Source organism: Stigmatopora nigra, chromosome 9, assembly GCF_051989575.1.
Source record: "Stigmatopora nigra isolate UIUO_SnigA chromosome 9, RoL_Snig_1.1, whole genome shotgun sequence".
NCBI classification, from domain to species: Eukaryota; Metazoa; Chordata; class Actinopteri; order Syngnathiformes; family Syngnathidae; genus Stigmatopora; species Stigmatopora nigra.
Genome location: NC_135516.1, coordinates 4,950,105 through 4,970,659, shown reverse-complemented (window position 1 = coordinate 4,970,659; position 20,555 = coordinate 4,950,105). Strand labels below are relative to the sequence as shown.

Sequence of the window (20,555 nt, the reverse complement as noted above, 5' to 3'; positions counted from 1 at the left end):
TGTGTATATATATATATATATATTTATATGTATATATATATATATATATATATATATATATATATATATATATATATATATATATATATATATATATATATATATATATATATATATATATATATATATATATATAATTTAATATAAATTTATTAAATATAATTATTTTTTTAAATATCACCTTTAAAGACAGATCTTTATCTTACAACTAAACATTTTTTTTATTCTTAGCATACCACAAAATAAAAATAAACTATACTTTCAAAATGACTACTCCTGTAGTATACAACGTGGTTAAAAAATTTCCCAAAATTTTGATCTCCACCGGTGGTTTAGTTTAAGTATTTCCAATGTCATGATGAGTATTCTGTGTGTGGCCCATTTGGTTGATGTATGCTCTATTTCACGGTTTACCATATTACTTAGAATAAATAGTCTCAAAGCTGCATTTTCACTCACCAGTACCCCAGCCAAGATTAATATTGGTGAGATTTTGCTGTGTAGTGGGTGCAGTTGGGAGGGAGGCACAGTATTATGTGGGGTAAAACAAAAATGCAGGTGCAAGGAAGTTGAATTGTCAACATTTGAGTTTTTCTTCCCCTCCTAAACATGTGGCCTGGTTTCCGCCTCCCCCCCCAAGTCGGGCAGGAAAAACCTCTGACATGAGATGCTGATTTAGGCTCTCCTTCCTGGTTATGTTCCAAAGCCAACTATTCTCATCCTGACCTAGTCATACTCTAAAGGAAATCCCCTTCCAATAGAAACTAGTCACTAGAGTCAACTTTATTCATCAGTTCATTTCACGTGTAAGCTCTTTTCCTTGCTCTCTGATCCCAAGTATCCTATGACCTGATGTATTTTTTTCTCTCCCCATCTGGTTTCCATAAGTACAACGATGTCATCCCAAAGAGGGGAGTTGGTTGGGTGATGGGAGGGGTTTACATGAGGCAAAATTCAGTAACTGGCAAGCTCACTTTGATCGTCTCTCCACTCATTTTCTTACTGTGTGAGACTAAATCTGTAAGTTATGTCAAAATGATGGGTGGTGACCAACAGAGAAAGGCATTGATTTCAGAGGATAGTCAATGAGACGTGTCGAAATGAGAGCGGCCACACAGTCTTTGAAGAAGAAGCCTGGTGGTTCTACGAGTTGAGCAACGGAAACAAAGACAGTTTTACCTTGAAGGGGAGTGCTTAGAGGACAAAAGAATGTTTTTTACAGCACTGAGTCACTTGGTTCTGCCATTGAAATTGAGCTGTTATCGCTTCTTACATTGATAAATTCACTATGCGGTTTATCTTGCACTGCATGTACTCACATATAAGCCGCACCCCCAAAATTGCCTCAAAATTGTTGAATTTTGCAATTTCTTATACTATAAGCAGCCCTAATTCACACAGTGTCCAATTAGCCTACCATGCATGATTAAGGAATGTGGGAGGAAACCCACGCAGGCCCAGGGAGAACATGCAAACTCCACACAGGTGGACGTGACCTGGATTTGAACCCAGGACCCCATAGCTGGGGCCAAAACGCTAACCACTCGTTCCACCGGGCCGCCACTGTATGTATCAAAAACACATTAGGGTCAATATCACAAGGAATTAATTCATCCAGTAATGCTTGTTTTCGGACTGCAAAACAGAAAATAACACAAAAATAGTAAATGTTACTTTCCTGACATCTACTGGTGAAAAAGAGTATCACAGATCTTATGCACACTCATTTCACAAATACGGCTTATATGCGAGAAATTATGGTAATTCTTTAGTCATTCATTCACTCGACCTTTTTAGATTTAATTCGTACAAATATTCATATATGCCTACTATAAACATTTTCAAATAGTTTCTGTAGTTTATTTTATACTTCTGTTCTTATACTGTTACCACACATACACACATTCATTCATTCATGTTATAAATCACTTATCTTCACAAGAGTCACAGGATGCTGGAGCCTATCCCAGCTAAATACGAGTACCAGGCGGGGGACAACACACCCTGAATTGGTGGCCAACTAATCGGACATCCATTCATGCACACACTCATACCTAGAGGAAATTCAGAGTGTTCAACTAGCCTGGCATAGACGTTTTTGGGATGTGGGCGGAAACGGAAGAAGCCGGAGAAAACCCACGGAAGCCAGAGGAGAGAGAAAAACTTCAGACCGCTCCATAATTTGCAAGTAGGGAAACATGCAATATAGCAGAGGGTTCAAATACTTTACCTTTAGTTTTTTGTCACTTTCCGATATTTAAAAATTATTGACCATTTTTCCAATATTCTAAATAAGATGTTTCTCGATGGCCCAGTAAAAATACATAGCCTAGAGCTTAGTTTGGAAACCACGACTACAAACCGGTAGAAAAGTTTAATGCGAAATGTGTTATAGAATCATTTAAAATGATGTACCTGGTTGCTCAAGACAATGTAAAAAATGACATTATACTTAAGTATAATTTTAATGATTATGTATTGTAAATGTACACTCATCACAAGCCTAGTTTTTTTTTTTTTTTGCAGCTGCATCCCATTTATAGTCACTCCTTTATGTGAAATTTTAAAGTCAGAACTGCTCCAATTCTTTGTCTGCCAGTAAGATGGCAGAAGATTCACCGGTCATGATGCTTGGATTTGCATCAGGGCACAAAAATGTTAGGCTCAGCGACCGATGGGCTGTAATTACACACAAGATCGGCTGCGGTTTGCAGTCTAGACGTCAAGAGCAGAAAAATGAAGCAGACAAGAGAAAAGGCGGTGAAGAAAGAGGTGATTGACACACAAGAGTACTAGGGGGAACAAGATTAAATGGGAGCATTTTAAAAGATTATAAACATCTTTGATTTGGCAAGACTGAAATCACATTACAGTAGGTATTGTATATTAAAGGTTGGAATATGGAAGGTTGTCCAGACTTGGGACAGAATGCCATCTTGTGGAACTATTCATGAAACACTTGTGATGAACTCTTATGATACTGGTGGTTTGGGCATTGGCCTCTAAGTTCTAAGGTTCAGAGTTCATTCCCAGGTTTGGACCTTCCTGTGCGCGTTTTCTCCGGGTACTCTAGTTTCCTCCCACATCCCAAAAAACATGTGTTGTAGGCTATAGGTTCAACACTCTAAATTGCTGCTAGGTATGAGTGTGAGCACGAATACCATATTTTCACGACTATAAGGCGCACTGCATTATAAGGCGCACCCTCAATGAATGGTACATTTTAATTGTTTCCATATATAAGGCGCCCTGTCTATTTTGGAGAAAAATCTAAGACTTAAGTGTGCCTTATAGTCGTGAAAATACATGATTTTTTTTTTTAGGATTTATTGTTTTTATTCTGCGTGGAGGCCACTAATGGTTGAAGTACTATTGTTTATTCAATATATATTTTTTTTGCATTTATCAGTTGGTAGATTTTGTTCTTTTCCAGCCTTATTCTATTTCAAACTTGACTGTAGAAGCTAAATACCATATTTTCCATATATAAGGCGCATCGCATTATAAAGCACACCCTCAATGAATGGAATTTTATTTTTCCCATATATAAGGCACACTGGATTATAAGGCACCCTGTTTATTTTTGGAGAAAATTTATGACTTTTAAGTGCGCCTTATAGTCGTGAAAATACGGTAGTTGTCCGTCTTCTTGTACCTTGGCCTGGTGCCTATAGTTGGCTGAAATAGGATCGAGAACCCCCCTACGTCCCTTGTGAGGCTAAGATGTACACAAAATGACTGAATAAATACTAAGATACTGTACTGTGATATTCCTGCAACCTGGAAGAGGAACAGAATAAGAGGCAGGTCAATATTTACCAATTTTTATTTGTACATTCACCATTGATAGGCGCAATCAAAGAGGAAATTAAAAAAACAAAATGAAAAACAAAGCATTGATACTAAAATGGTAAAAATAACAATATTAAAACCATTTGTGAGAAAACAGAAAAATAGTAAAACCTCTTCTCATGTCTGGTTATAGAGCCTCCGAGGTTGTCAAGGGAAGTGAGCCAACATGGAAGAGATCATAAAGAAAACTGGTTAGACAGAAAATGTCGCAACCAGTCTCCAAGAATATCTTTTTTTCTTCTTCTTCTTCCCCAACAGCTGGAGAAATGAACACTGCATTGCCTAAAGATTAAAATACTCCAAAGCTGCCTCAGTTAAAAACATGTTTAAAATGTCTGTACAGAATGCCACACATGGGCGGGGCTAGATGTCAGCGCACCTCTGCAAAGAAATGAGCTTTCTCTCTTTTTTTTTGTCCCTCTAGGCAGGACGGCTTAAAAGATTGTTGGTTTCCATGCAGCACCAGATCCTCCTCATCCAAAGTGTGAGACTGTTCAAATGTGAAGGCAAAGAGCAAAAATGATGGCACCAATACTTTCGGTCAGAAGGGGGCAGAAAGATCAAGTGGTACTGCTATCCTGCGGGGATAAAAGTCAAAGAAAAAGGAGCGATGGCAAATTCATGAATACACTATACAAGGAGTGACAAATACAAACACTGCAACTTTTCTGGTCCCCTTTCAATGTGTCCCAGTCCATGTGTACATGTGCTAGGCGGTGACAACTGAAGGCTGACGACACGGCTTGGTCCTTTGCTGGCCTTCGGTTGAAACACAGTACATGTAGCGGAAGGCAAATGGAAGAGGGTGGCGGTCTCGTGAGATGGTTCTGTTGGCTGATTAACGCCTCCTGTCTTGCGGTTCGCTGCGGCTTCGCGAGCGCCTTCCGCTCCCTTCTCCACTAGCCCCCGATCTTCGATACCCGTCCCTGCGCTTCTCATAGTCCCTGTCTTTCCCTCGATCTCTGTCACGCTCTCTCTCCCGGTCCTGGTCCCTGTCTTTCCTCCCCTCGTTGCGGTCTCCTGTGGTGGCGCCTTTGTTTCTCTCTTTCCGCTCGTCATCCCTTTTCTTCTCCTCCTCTTCCTGTTGCTGTTGCTTCAACCGTTTTTCTCGCTCCTTCATGCGTTCCGCCCTGGCGGCTTCCCGCTCGACAAACTGAAAGGAAGAAGAAGAAAAAAAGAAAATCAATACCAACCTCCAAGAGAGTCACGTTAGGAAGAGAGGATGCAGAATTGTACTTGTTCATCGGTAAGTGGAAGCCAGTAGATGCAAGGTGCTGCTTTTGTTTTGCGAAACAGGTCATCGAGAAGCTTTGCAGGGGGTTCCTCAGCGGCTTTCTCAGCAGAAACTAATGGAAGAAAAAGAGGTTGGTTGGATGTCACACTTGCTTGGATATTATCAGTAGTGAGATGATCACAAGAGTGCCAATGGGGGTGAAAAAAATAAAACAAAATTGTCCTAATCACAGTGTTATGTCACTTTGAACTCAATTGTAAAATGTCAGTCGTACTGCTCCACCCTCTGTGATTGATCACCTTTCTTTTCAGTCTTCTTGTCCTTGCTCTTTGCCCTCTCCTTTTGCCGTCGTTCCCTGGAACGCGACCTCCGGGGAACAGCCTCCCCATCGTGTTTGGGTTTCCCAAAGTCCCGGACCTTGTCGCGATCCCATTCCCGCTCTGAGCGTGCCTTCTCTCTGCGTTCCATTTCACGCTCTCGTTCGGCCCACTGGTCTCGTTTGGGTAGTAAGGGGGGCAGACCTACGGCTTGAAAATGGTCGGGATCAAACCACTGCTCTTCTTTTCCGGGTTTTTCTGCCGTGACCAAACCTTTGTGGAAGTCCAGCTAAAAGCAAATGCATGTATAGTTAGAGTAAAGCATTTTATTCTTTAAAAAAATGGCGCCTCGTTAATTTTATACCTCCTCCTGCTGGCAAAAGTCTACATTTAGAACTTTGGGGTTACTCTGAGGCCACTTGACTCCATGTAGAGCTTCACGTGTTGCAATAGCTTCCTCCGCACTTGAGTACTAGATAAAGCGAGGTGGCTTTTTACTAGGGGAGCACTTTGGTGAAAAGCCCACACGATTTAAAGTAACTCACAGTAACGTAGCAATGAGATTTGATTTTGTCGATCCAGAAGCCCTCGTCCATCAGGGTGCCAGTCCTGCCCAGCAGTTCCTTTAATTGGCCGAGTGTAAAAGGCCTCACCTATAGGATGACATAGGTGAAGGCACAAAAATGATTCATACATTTTTGATTGAGAACAACACATACTTGTATATTAACATAGCAAGAAGTATTTCATCTTTATCTTGTCCCTTTCAAAAATATGATTTAAGTATGTTAAAAACAATAATAATTGTGGAATAATGATGGGACATTAATAGCTATCCAAGTGCCATAGTATCTTACATTAGCTTGATGAATAAAATATGCCAGAACAATAATTTATACTTTAAATGGTACTTTTTTTCACATTTTAGCCTGGTTACAGTTTTTGAATAGCTGTTATAAGACACCTATTCAGCCTGTTCTCTTTTTATTATTATGTATAATGTTTACTATCAGTCTCTGAGAAAATAAAATTCCGACTAAAAATGCAACATAATATGGTGAAACTTGTTTCTTTTTTCATTGTACACTTTTAGGCTGGTGCAAGTGTTTTCTGAAAAATATGGTAAATAAAAGATGACCGTAGCCAATCAAATGAAAATGTGTGGGCAAACTTTTGCATAATTTCCAAGAAAAATCATGACTCTAGTTGGTCAAAAGGGTGCTTGTACTAAAAAGTAAGATCAGTGTCTGAATACATATTTCAGGTTTTCCCCTAAATTAGCATTAAAATAACAAAACTTTAAAAACCCTGATCTTTGACGCATTATTCCGATTCTCTAACAATGGCGTGATCAGGCAAGAAATCCAATCACATCATCAGATCGAGGAATATCCATAGTCTTGTCGGTTGATGAAAATAAGTATTTGTTTAGTATTTGTCTTCTCACCAGATTCCTGACATGTACAATGCTGGAAACTTTGCCACGTGGAGGAGATGGTTGGCGTGTTGTCCGTACGGGGTCATCGATGGTGACGGAAACGCCTGTTTTTTGCTGACTGATGGAGCGACGAATGAGGTTGTTGCCGGCAGCCACTAAAAATGGGTTAAAAAAACAACAACTTTATGTTGTGATGATAGTGATGATTACATGATAGAATTCCCACCATGCTGACTAATTGAACACATTAAACAGCACAGAATTGATGTGGTTTCAGTAGGCCATATTTGGGTGCCTAAGAACTTCTGGGGAGACCCTCCCTTTCCCATTAATGAAAAATTATGCCCATTTTAGGACAGATAATAGTAAGATTTACTAATCTACCACCTTCATGGAGATATACCTAACTGGAGTAGTTAAGCAAAAACAAAATTAAAGAGGAATTGTGAAATATATATTACCAGTGCTGTTTTCAACATCTTGGTTAGGATGGCATGGTGATTGGGTTTCCATGTCTTCAACCGGTTTCTCCTCAACAGATGCAGTCCTAATCTGGTCTACCTGGATTTCATTTTTGACCAAGTCCTCACATATTCTCTTTGTCGGTCTCTGTCCATTCTCTTGGATTTCTGAGGGCACCTCCTTCAATTGAATGATCATGTCAGTTCACTGTCATTCATGTAAGTAGCAAACGCTGCCAAAGTAAAAAGCTGCATATCCTACTTGGGTGACAGTGCGCCGGATCTGGAGGTCTTGCTTTGAGGGCTCTTGGTTGTCTTCCTCAGCATCAGACAAAACAACTTCCTCAGGGTGCAGGTCCACGACAGCATCTTGGGCCACGCAGGGCCCGATATCTGGGATCAAAGACTGAGGAGAAAATATGATAAATATATATTTACAGTCTAGACAAAATTATGTCACTCGAAGTAGGTTTTAAATACCTTGAGTGAATCTGTAGTGATGCTGATGGAAGGTTTCTTGGGAGTGGCCACAGTGCTGGAACCCCACCTCCTCTTGCGACCACACACAGTTCCAGATTCCTGATCCCCTTCTGCATTGCCTGTCACTGGAGACTTATTGCCTGCAAAAACATATGTATGGAATTATTACATGAATAATTGCTTTACTGTTAGAATAGAAAAACACGATCTCCTTCCTCCCATTAGCTGTCGGGCTCTTTAACAAAAAATGGCTGTGTTAAGCTCAACCGTACGCATGCATGTATCTGTGTGTATGTATATATGTGCTTATATGTGTATGTAATATGTGCTTAAATATGTATGTGTGTATATATGTAGGTGTATGTATATATGTGCTTATATATGTATGTGTATGTATATATGTGCTTATATATGTATGTGTATGTATATATGTGCTTATATATGTATGTGTATGTATATATGTCCTTATATACGTGTATATGTATGTATGTGCTTATATATGTATGTGTATGTATATATGCGCTTATATATGTATGTGTATGTATATGTGTGCTTATATATGTATGTATATATGTGCTTATATATGTATGTGTATGTATATATGTGCTTATATATGTATGTATATATGTGCTTATATATGTATGTGTATGTATATATGTCCTTATATACGTGTATATGTATGTATGTGCTTACATATGTATGTGTATGTATATATGCGCTTATATATGTATGTGTATGTATATATGTGCTTATATATGTATGTGTATGTATATATGTGCTTATATATGTATGTGTATGTATATATGTGCTTATATATATGTGTATGTATATATGTGCTTATATATGTGTATGTATATATGTGCTTATATATATGTATGTGTATGTATATATGTGCTTATATATATGTATGTGTACGTATATATGTGCTTATATATATGTATGTGTACGTATATATGTGCTTGTATACGTGTATATGTATGTATGTGCTTATATATGTATGTGTATGTAAATATGTGCTTATATATATGTGTATGTATATATGTGCTTATATATATGTGTATGTATATATGTGCTTATATATGTGTGTATGTATATATGTGCTTATATATGTGTATGTATATATGTGCTTATATGTGTATGTATGTATGTGCTTATATATATGTGTATGTATATATGTGCTTATATATGCATGTGTATGTATATCGAGTTGGTCATGCCTCTTCAGTTTTCCCCACGGGGCAAGTTTAAAATTGGTGACTTGAGTCCTCCTACTTTGTAGCACAGCTACAATAAAGGAATAATTTAAAAACAGGAAAATAGAAGTGTACTTACTGCCAAGAGAGATCTTGCGAGCTGAGAAGGCCTTTTGGGCCTGCAACACAAGAAATAAGGTAGACAGAGTGAACACATAATTGGACAGGAGATTTAAAAAGGCAAACAGAAGATAAAGCAGTAAGAAACCAATTTATTTGAATGGAAATGTTGAATACCAAAGCTCAAGTACAAAAGAAATTAAAACTGAATAGAAGATAAATGGAGCCAAATGTAGGACCATTGTAGAAGAAAACCTGTCTGCAAAAGACCGGAGACTAGGACAAAGATCTATCCTCCAACAGGACAATGATCCAAAACATATAGCCATATATACAATAGAATGGCTTGCAAATATAAATGTATCCAAGTCCAGACCTGAATCCAATCGAGAATCTGGGGCATAGCTGTACTGCTGTTCACAAATGCTCTCCACCCAAGCTGTTTTGTAATGAAGAATGAATTTCAGTCTCTCAGGGAGCAAAACTGATAGAGACATACCCAAAGCGACTTGCAGCTCTAGTTGAAGCAAAAGGTGGCGCTCCAAAGTATTAATGCAAGAGGGCCGAATAGCTGGATAGCTGCCTTACCTCCTCGTTGGCCTCCAGAAGCTTCTCTGTTTCTTCCATTGAAGACTTAATCTCCTGTCTTCATTTCATTACGGTCACATGATCAAAAAAAAGAGAACACATGGTTGCAAGGGTTATTAAAAACAGTTGAATATTACTTGTTCCAAGAACGGCAAAGGCTCACACTAAGTATGTTAATATTGAATTTAATTACTTTTAACATTTGCTTGTGTAATCAACAGGTTTAGTGTGACACCATTGGGGCGTATGTTTCTTTAAACCCAGGGATAATTTTACAATATTATGATGCTGTTTCTGTAAAATAAAATAACATAAAAACCCATATGATTCAAAGGTGGCTAAAATTGACATTTCTTCAAATCGCAAAAACCAAAATACAACAGAGTGAAAATTTCAAGCACAGATTATGCGCCCTCAGTTCGCCTCCAGCCCAGCTCCATCCGTTGAGGCCGAGATGAAACGTTCCACAAGAGTGACGCACAAGGAGCAAAATGCTCCTTTCTGCTGATGTCACCGCAAGCGACCATTGTGCTTGGCTAATCCAACTTTGCAGTGAATACAGAGCACGGCGTCAATTGCTGCACGCAGCAAACTGCCGCATCGAGCTATGCTCCTGCTCCCTCTCCCACAGTCATACCTTCCCCCCACCGCAAGTCAGACGTTCACAGCTGCTGCGGGGTCCAGCGGTAACGCATAGGGACGACAGTTTTGCTCGCCATTTGGCATCTCATTTAGCGATTGAGGGCAAACCAGAAAGCCAGGATGAAATAGCATCGACGATGCCACAATATGTCGCAAGGGATGAAAAAGAATAATATGAATCAGGACCCATGTGCTGACTGCAAGGCAGCCCCGACTATTGCCTGATAGGAAATACTCCAGCTAGCACCGTTTTGGAAAAGTGAAATGCAAAAATATTGGTGTCGGGTTGCTTACAATTACAATTAAGAAAAGTAACGATCGTTTTTCTTCCAAGTAAATCTTGAATGCCAACAAATTTTGACCCCAACTTTGAATTTAAGTGGGAAGTCAATTCCTAAATCTGTAAATTAAATATTCAATGCAATAAATTACTCAACAGAACTTAAGGGCAGCACATAAATATAACCATTTCATCTCACTCGCGTTGATTGACGCGATAGACGTCCAATCAATTTCGACTGGGAGTACTAAAAGGAATCTCCATTCACTGCAATATTTCCCAGTTCAAATGAATTGGATGACAGCAAATGCATAAAAATAGCCACACGATTGGGCATCAATCATTGTGAAAGGCATTAAAAGAGATAATGTTGCTGTCGGATGGGGCGAGTCAAATGGCGTATACAGTAATACCTGGACATACAAGCAATTTGAGATACAAGTAAAATTTCGAACAAATATTTATCTTGAGATAAGAGAAAAAATTTGATATACGAGCATACAGTGAGCACGGGAGGCTGCTCATGAGAACATCATGGGCACTGTCTTTCTGGTTGCAACTCCCTCGTGTAATATCTCTACGAGCACTGGGCGGAGCGTTGAATTTTTTTCAGTGTTTTTTTTTCTCCCGATAGTATGAATGGCAGAGCTTGTTCACTAATACGAGAGGAGTGCTAATTCCCGGGGAAATAGGCAAGTGGTCATGCACTTCTGGTGTATTCTTGGGTAAGTAGCATGTAGTACTTTTAACGTTGCACTGAGCAATTAGATAGTGAAGCTGTAGTCTCCTGATTGGCCTGTTAAGATGCTGTGGCTGCTAGCAACGCAAACAACTATCGTACGCAAGACTCTAAGTGCACTGTCATGTATTATGCTTCATGACGTTTGCGGTTGCAAAGTCAAACAGACATAACTCGCATGTGTCATAAATCGATGACTGCTTAGATTTCGTTTTTCCATGCAACTGGTATTATGAAGTTAACTAAAACAGAACATTCAAATTCAGTTTGGAATTCAACCAATCAAATTTAGCAATTCATTTTCAGTCTGCGGTGGTTAAAATTACAGCACATATTGGTCACATTAATGGTCAACAAGGGTTTCTCTTAAAATCAGGTATTATCATTTTAAAGCAGTGGATTTCTACGATGGGCATAGAGACGGAAAGAGAGGTAGAAAGAAACAGAGCGAGAGACTGAAAGACAGATATAGGAAATTGTTTAATAGCAGACCTTTTTTCATCCTTTTCTTCCAATGCTTTGTCGTTTTTCCTTTTCATGTCCTCTTCTGTTGGTACATCAAGGAATGGTTTCTGTGATGTTAGGGAGTACGAAAATATTTAATACATGATAGAAATGAAACAATCACAACAAAAATCAAAGAGGATTGTAAATTAAATATGTATTAATTAATATTTGGAATAAAATGTTTATTAAAAGTACTCTGTAATATATTACAGCCACTAACCTTTGCCGCTGGAGTTTCTTGTGTACAGACATCTTGAGCAACTCTACACAGTGTCGGAATGGTCCCGTCTGATTTTCTTACCTAATAGCAAGAAACAAATAAATTACTTTGAATACACATCCTACCTGTATTTGGTTATGTAATGGAATTAGGACTAGACCTACACACCATATCATAACATTAGGTTGTTTTCTAAGGCTATATCTAGTGGAATGGTGACACAATAATTATTTGGTAGGGACAACCTACAAGTACACCTTCTGTACAAATCATTGCCTATAAGACAATTTTCAATGCTAGTTCCTAAACAATCAATGTCACTTGGACAGGACCATTTTGGTCATCAAGATCTTGCAACATTTACATTTTTTACCTGTATACAAGCGGCCATTTACAAATTAAAAGTAGTTTTATGATACATGCTGGATCTAAACTCAAAATCACAATAGCAAATCACATTTTCCCAGAATAAAGGCAGTGGAGAGGATTACGTGAATGGGGCATGTTACGGTTACCTTTTGTGCAACCCATTGCCGAAGAAAGAAAAATCTATAGTAGTTCTGCTTTACTAGTTTCTGAAGCAATCAAGGTGACTTCAAAAAACAGGATTTTGGTCATAAAGATCTAGCAACAACTTCTAAATGATGAGGAAAATTGTTCCCTTTGGAGTGTATGATGAGAATAAAGGCTTTTAATTTGATTTGCTTACCATTTTACTTCTAGAAATGTTGATATTCTCAAGAGAAGAAGAGGATGAAGAAGAACTGGATGATGATGACCCAGAATCAGATTCGGAGGAAGAGGCGTCATTAGAGGAGGAATGTTCACTTGTTTTTTTATCATTCCTCTTTCCATCTTTCCCTTGTAACTGTACAGCATTAATTGGGCTTGAGGGAACATTGTCTTTATCCACATCATGTAATTTGGCACTTGTTTTTTCCTCAGAATTACATTCCTGTTTAGCAGAGGTTTCACCTTTCTGCTGTTCTCCATAACTGACTGTAGAGTTGGAATGTGATATTTGGTGTTGAGGTGTATCGGTGAAGTTATGAGGCCACTTGGGGGCCATGGATGTGGTTGACTGGGCCTGAATTGGGTTGTCCCTTAAGAACCGGAATTTCTTCAACGATGACGGTGGCGATGACAGTGTTGACCTTGATTCTGCTTCTTGGGATTCACTCAGAGGTAGTGGAGCTTTGCCATCTTCCTGGATTCCTGCCTCTGTTTTTCTATCTGGTCCTGTAGAAAAGGGAGGAGTAAGACCAAGCCCACGACTAAATTTGGATGGAGGAACTTCGGTGGGTATTTTCTTCTCTAACAATTCATGCTCATTAGCCCTTTTCGTTGCAAATTTCTCCTCCTCGGTTTTGTTTTCAAGAGCTATATCTGAAACTTCTTTTCCATGTCCCTTACTCTCGAGTTTTAATCTCTCATGTCCCTCAGCTCCATCTCGTTCCAACCTTTGCACTACATGGGCTCTCCCAACCTGTTCTTTTTCTAGTCGCTCTTTTGCCAGGCGTTCCTGCTCAAGATGATCTTTCTCTTGGCGTTCTTGGGCTACACGTGCTCTCTCTACACGCTCTAGCTCTACGGATCTCTGTTTTTGTATTTGTTCAAGCTCAAAGGCTTTCTGCTGTTGTAAGGCTTTCTCCCGTTCTAGTTGCTCTTGCTCTAAGGCTTTTACTTTTGCCATTCGCTCAAGCTCTGATGCCTTTTCCCTTTCTAGTCGCTCCTGCTCTAAGGCTTTTTCTCTTTCTAGTCGCTCTTGCTCTAAGGCCTTTTCTCTTTCTAGTCGCTCTTGCTCTAAGGCCTTTTCTCTTTCTAGTCGCTCTTGCTCTAAGGCTTTTTCTCTTTCTCGTCGCTCCTGCTCTAAGGCTTTTTCTCTTTCTAGTCGCTCTTGCTCTATGGCCTTTTCTCTTTCTAGTTTCTCTTGCTCTATAGCCTTTTCTCTTTCTCGTCGCTCTTGCTCTAAGGCTTTTTCCTTTTCAAGTCGCTCTTGCTCTAAGGCCTTTTCTCTCTCTTGCCTCTTAAATTCCAAAACTCTTTCCCTTTCTAGTCGCTCTAGTTCTAAGACCTTCTCTCTCTCTATTCGCTCTAGTTCTATAGCTTTTTCTCGTTCTATCTTCAGGGCTTCTTCCCTCTCTTGTTGTTCTTTCTCCCTCTTCAATCGCTCTAGCTCCAAAGCTTTTTCTTTCTCAAGCCGTTCTTGCTCCAATCTCTCCCTCTTTAACCGTTCCCGTTCCAAAGCCCTTTCCCTTTCAATTCGTTCATTTTCTCTTCTTTCTGCTTCCAAAGCTTTTTCCCTCTCTTGTGCTATTTTTTCTCTTTCAAGCTTTTTTCTCTCTTCTTCCAATGCCTTTTCCCTTTCAAGTCGCTCTTGCTCCAATTTTTCCCTTGCTAAATATTCCTGCTCCAACGCCCTCTGTCTTTCAATAAGTTCCTTTTCTTTTCGCTCTGCCTCCAAAGCTTTGTCCCTTGCTAGCTGCTCTTGCTTTAATCTTTCTCTTTCCAACCGCTCCTGTTCCAAAATATTTTCTCTTTCAATCAGTTCTTTTTCTTTTCGTTCTGCTTCTAAAGCCTTTTCTCGTTCTAACCTTTCCTTTTCAAGTGCCTTTTCTTTCTCCTCTCGGGCCTGGATTCTTTCGAAATCAATTTCTCTCACCCTCTTTTCCCTCTCCTCTGGTTCCTGCTGGAGATGTTTTTGCATTATGGCCCTAAGGCTTTCAAGTTCCGTTTGCCTCTCCAGCTCTAGAGCTCTTTCTCTTGCAAAGGTCTGCTCTTGCGCTTCCTGCATTTTAGCCAAAGCTTGCTCCCTCTCCAGCCTCTCTCTTTCTGAAGCAAGTTTCTTTTTCAACAGCAAAGCTTCTTGTTCTTTTCTTTCCAAGGCCTGCTGATGCCTAAATCTTCCCATTCCTTCTTGTTCCAACTGAAAAGCCCCTTTCTGCTCATCTTCTATTACCGAGTCTTGATTAAAGCTTCTGACGCTTTGTCTTTGCAGCTCAGGGGTTTCAACTAACTCTACTTCAGATTCCCTTTCGGCCAATGTGGAAGTTTTAAGCACACTCACAGGAACATGACTGTGAGCTGAACGTAATCCGCTGATGCCCTGGTTGACGCCGAGCATCATGGAAACTGGCACATGGCTTGCAGTAGAAGCTAATGAGAGATCCTCGACATGTTTTATGCCATCAAATGAGGCTGCGGCTGGTGAACTGCCGTCTTTCTTTCCCCCTTTCCCAGCGCCAACTTGCCAACCCGCACCAGAAAAGGCACCTTCGGATTCCATTTTACGAGCCAGAAGAGTTAACGGGCCAGGTTTACGTTCCACATGTCCACTCTTTTGGGGCTCTGGGCTACTACTTCGGCTATCACTGCTAGAGGAACCAGAGCTAGAGGTACATGGAGAGTGCCTGGCTGGGGCTGCATCTGGACTAGGTGGGCTCTGTTTAGGGGTGTCGGGCAAAGGAAATGATAACTCTGGGGGTGGGGAGGGAGGAGGGGTTGGTTGGCGAAGTTGAGGAGACAAAAGGGGAGGGATGTGCTGTGGCTGCTGCTGCTGAGGCTGGCGAGACGCTCCACAACTCTCTCGGGTTGACGGTGCTCTGGCTGGCTGTCTTGGGGTTCTCCTGCGAATGTTACTGCCCCAGTCATCATCATCATCGCCATCCTCCTCGCCCTCCTCACTTTCGTCATCGTCACTGTCGGCTAAGAAGTCGCTAGCCGGAGGAGCACTCTTCTCCTGTTGGTGCTCACTGCCAGTAACGTGCGTAGTAACGGATCCAGAAGCAGGCGGAGCAGACATATGAGCTTCTTGGTTGATATTAGCTGCTCCGTCATTGGCTGCAACAAACATGAGCTCGTCATCAGAGGGTCCAGGTGGCTTGTGCACGTCCACAGAAGCTGGGGTCAGTTCCTGGTAAGAAATATCAATTGTTTTGCAGTAGCAGCACTACAATTATTAACCCATTTATGCACGTGCAATGTCTTAATCATACTTTGGTGATCAATTGCCGTAAAGATTTTTGTAGGACTTGATTTATCAATAACATTGCAAAAAATGTCTTACCTTGGTTGGAGCAGGACATGCAGTGCTGTTATTAACTTCTACGTGATCCTCTTGCTCTGTCAACAAAATTTAAATTGATAAATAACTGGCATTACATTTATTATATTTGCACGAGCAAACTTCTAACTTGACTCACCGTTAGTGTCATATGCTTCCCGGGCCTCTCTCTCTAGACGTTGCCGCAATAGCTCCTGCTGCTTAGCTAGATACTGCTGGATAAAGCTATTCTGACTCATTTCCTCACCAATCTAAATGCAGAAAAGCTCATGAAAATGTTGTGCAGGGTAATTATCACAATATTTTTAAAATAACTACAGTAGTTAATAGTTAATTTCATAAAAGTTAAAATGAATAGATACATTAAAATGTGACTGCATAAATGTATAAATTCATATTAGAGTTGTCGCCAAATTGGTAACAAAATCCAGATTCCGAAATTACATGAACTCGGACTTGTAACCTAAATTCCAAATAGCGTTGGAAAAATCAAATGATGTTCCAATTATTTTGATTGGTTACATAATCCCTGAAAATGCTGAGCAACAAGTATATCCCTTTGCTGCACTTTATCAGAAGTGCATTGTGTTAGTCGATCAGGTCCCCTGTAGAAATGAAAAAATCTGCTGCACTATGGGCAGGTATCTTAAAAAGTTAATGTAGAACAAATTAGAGAATTTACATATAAAGTACACCTCTACTTACAAAATGTTCAAGTTATGAATAAAGCTCTAGAACCAATTGATTTTATAAGTAGAGGTACGGCTGTACTTATTTGTGCACTTCATGGTAAAGCATTAAATCACATTATTCCTGTATGATGACAAAAAAAGCATTTCATCCAAGAAAATAAATTAATGTGAAAAAATGAATTTTCAAAAAAACACCCCAAAAATTACATTTGTTTGAAAAACTGAGTTTTCAAAAAATAATTCAAAAAACAACCCCAAAAATAAATTTCATATTTGTCACACATACCTGAGAGTTTGGTTGGAGACCAACATGTGATGTGGATGTCTTCTGCAGATTTTCCAGCATGAGAGCCTGTTATACATATATAAACAAAATCATTAGGTAAGCAGAGACAATTTGCAAACTCTAGAGCAAGATGTTAAGCAAAAAATATAAATTGAATACACTGATAAGCAGATGAAAACATTTACAGTTGTCAAAAGTTTATATACACTTGTGAAGAACATAATGTCATGGCTCTCTTGAGTATCCAGTTATTTCTACAACTCCGATTTTTATCTCTGATAGAGATTGGAGCAGATACTTTTTTTGTCACACAAAAAAAATCATGAAGTTTGGTTCTTTTATGACTTTATCATGGGTTAACAGAAGAAGTGATTAAATCTGCTGGGTCAAAAAATACATACAGCAACACAAATTTGCAATTTTGGTGGCTTAGAGAGTTGTGTCAGTGAAATGAGCTTCATAGCATAGCCTCTTAACTTCTTGTGAGTGAGTATGAGCGACTACAGCTGGTGACTTCTCTGAGGCCATTTAAATAGGGCACATTGGATGCAAATACTACAATGAGAAAGTCAGGGGCTCAGCATGGATCTGAAAAAGCAAATCCTTAACTTGAACAAGTCAGGAAAGTCACTTGGAACCATTTCAACGCAGCTGCAGGTCCCAAGAGCAACAGCGCAAACAATTGTTTGTAAGTATAAAGTGCATGGCACTGTTTTGTCACTGACACGATCAGGAAGAAAATGCAAGCTATCACCTGCCACTGAGAGAAAATTGGGTAATTAAGAAAATTAAAAAACTGTCTTTCACAATAATTTATTTTAGAGGTTTTAGAAAAATGTCAATGCTGTTTTTCTAATTAATTATTTTGAGGTTTGTTTTTTCAATATTTTTTTTTTTACTTTTGTTTTTCTGATTAATGTATTTTGAAGGACTCTTCCACATTGTTCTTTTTTCTTTCTTTGTGAGCCTGGCTATTAGCAGGAAAAAAATATTTACAAAACACGCAAGCAGCAGTTATCGAGATACTTGGAAGTCTAGCGCGAGCTGGTTTCGGTAAAATCTGGACTGGATGACACTAGCATACGTACACGAGTCCAGCTTCTCAGTTAGTTGTACAACTTGTGTGCTCAGAATTTACAACAGTCTTCCAGTCGGTTGAATCACAAAATAGCCAGCCTGAATGCATTTAAAATGCATCATCTTGCATCCATTGACAAAGCTAGAACTGTTCAACTATTCTTGTACAAACATAAATAAAACTTGACTTCTCTGAATTGACTGGATGGGAACAAGCGTGTATGCGAGCAAGTGTCCTACAGTCTCAAATTTTCGGAATGCAGCTTTTGCAAGCGCACATGGCATGAGTGGTTAGCGCGTCAGCCTCACAGCTCTGGTGTCCTGGGTTCAAATCCACCTCGGTCCACCTGTGTGGAGTTTCCATGTTCGCATATGTGGGTTTTCTCCAGGTTCCTCACCCATTCAAAAAAAAAACATCCATGGTAGGCATTCAAAATTGCCCCTAAGAATGGGTGTGAGAGTGAAAAGTTTCCCTGTGCTGTCCAGCGATTCAGGGTGTTCCTCGCCTCCCGCCGGAAGTCAGCGGGGATAAGCTCCAGCACCCCCGGGACCCTTGTGAGGATAAAGAGGTTCAGAAATGTAATTAATAAAAATCCTCGTGTGAGACTCTAGTATCTCGGTAATTGCTCCTTGCTTGTTTTGTATGGGTTTTGTCATGTTTCCCATGTGTCATCTGTCCCTGTGATTTCCCATTGAGTTCAGTTGTTGTTTACCCACCGCTAGTGTATCTACTGCTTGCTACCACGTGTTACCCAGGTGTTTTCTAATTGTCTCGTCAACTAATGTCTGTCTATTTAAACCCTGTGTGTTTATCAGTCCTTGACAGATCATCTGCATTTGTTACGCTCATGTCCATGTCCTGTGATCCTCGTTCCCCACATCAGGTTTAATTTTGTTCCAGTGGGGACTGAGCTCGTATGTCGATTTACTCATATCTCACATCAAAGTTATCCATAGAAATGAACTAAATACAAATTAATTCGTTCCCAAGCTCTGAAGAAAAAAAATGAGGTTACAATGGAAAAACATTTTTATTAGTTGGAATTCACCATCTACTAACAAAGTAACAAATAACTAGCGGTGACACCTTTTCACCAGTCTGGTGTCCTTAAAGTGCAATCAGTGGATTGCAGTCAGGTGTTTTTTTTAGTTTTCTGCAGAAATCTCATTGGTCAAAGAGTCTGTGCTGGATCGGTTGTAACAAAAACCTGCACTGACAGCGGCCAGGTAGATCCAGGTAGATTTCTGACCCTGGCAACAAATTATGGCTGAAATGTGATTGGTTAAATGCTTAAATATGAAAACAAACACCTGGAAGCAGTGCAACCAATGGCAAAGCAATGAAAGGAAGCTGACAGACAATTTAGAATTATTTAGAATGCATGGAAAAAAATTGAATTAACATCAGTCTGTGATTCCGAATTTTTTTAGGCTAGCTGAGAAGCCCTTGCAGGCCCTGACTGTTCGCCACTGGTTAAAATCCTAAAACATACTTGAGCGAAACATAAATCCAGTTGGCACGCTCGTTTGCTGATTTCTCACGTCCGTTACAATGGCAAACGGTCTTATGGAAAAGAAGAAAAAACTCTCCTCATAAACCAAGCTTTGTTTGATGAGCAATAGAAAAGTAAACAAACCGGCCCGTCAATACTACAGCCGCTCAAAGCCATCAAACACAATTTAAGGTCCGGGTCGTTAATATGTGGGCAAAATTAACCAACTAAAAAAAAAGACCGCTTCGTTTATACGAGGGGGGATTTAATAGTCAAAACAGAGTAGTCATGTAAAACGACACAGCTGTAAACCATTACGCTTTCTCTTATGTTTCGGGCAGACAGTGCAAACAGCAGAAATCCACACAGGCCACTGCTAAGCTCACAGCGTTAGCCAAACGAGCTAACAGGGAAACATCACCCCCTGAACACATTTCGAGATGAGCGAACACCAAAGTTCACTTAACACTTCCGTCTACTGCCTCAATGCTCAATGGAAGGCACTTTTAACAACGCACAGGTAAGTGAAAGCGGGGGAAATGCAATCAACTGGAAACCCCAAACTCTAGTAACTACGCCGCCCGACAGTAACGATACTCGGATGTCGGCCCTCGAGAAAGCATCAGCCCGTCTCAGCGTTATCCCCAACTCGCTGCAATGGTGGCCACGCAACTCGGCAGTGCAACTCACCCCTTTGAGTCTTTTGACAAGAGCATTCTTTTGGCCGCTTTTTGACAGACCCCTCTCCTCGAGAGCAGCTTTTAAATCTGCTACGCGAAGAGACTGGAGCGGTCTCCCGTCCAGGGTTACGTCTTCGAGGTCCGCCATTTTCCGTTTCTCTGGACGGCTTCCAGCGAGAGAGTCGAGCGACGC

At 40.0% G+C, this 20,555-nt stretch overlaps 1 protein-coding gene across 1 annotated transcript; it reads right to left on the bottom strand.

Annotated features, from left to right (window-relative positions):
• Window positions 1-3,808: 3,808 nt before the first annotated feature.
• Window positions 3,809-20,539, bottom strand: acin1a (apoptotic chromatin condensation inducer 1a). The gene is made up of 18 exons (XM_077723753.1): window positions 20,373-20,539; window positions 17,113-17,178; window positions 16,274-16,385; window positions 16,138-16,193; window positions 12,781-15,984; window positions 12,072-12,152; window positions 11,837-11,916; window positions 9,684-9,741; window positions 9,115-9,154; window positions 7,783-7,922; window positions 7,565-7,708; window positions 7,303-7,483; window positions 6,851-6,996; window positions 5,949-6,056; window positions 5,768-5,875; window positions 5,386-5,692; window positions 5,089-5,198; window positions 3,809-5,005 (listed from the first exon to the last, which is right to left on the bottom strand). The coding sequence occupies exons 1-18, from the start codon at window positions 20,508-20,510 to the stop codon at window positions 4,691-4,693; spliced, it is 5,394 nt and encodes a 1,797-aa protein (XP_077579879.1). The 5' UTR covers window positions 20,511-20,539; the 3' UTR covers window positions 3,809-4,690.
• Between the last annotated feature and the right edge of the window lie 16 nt (window positions 20,540-20,555).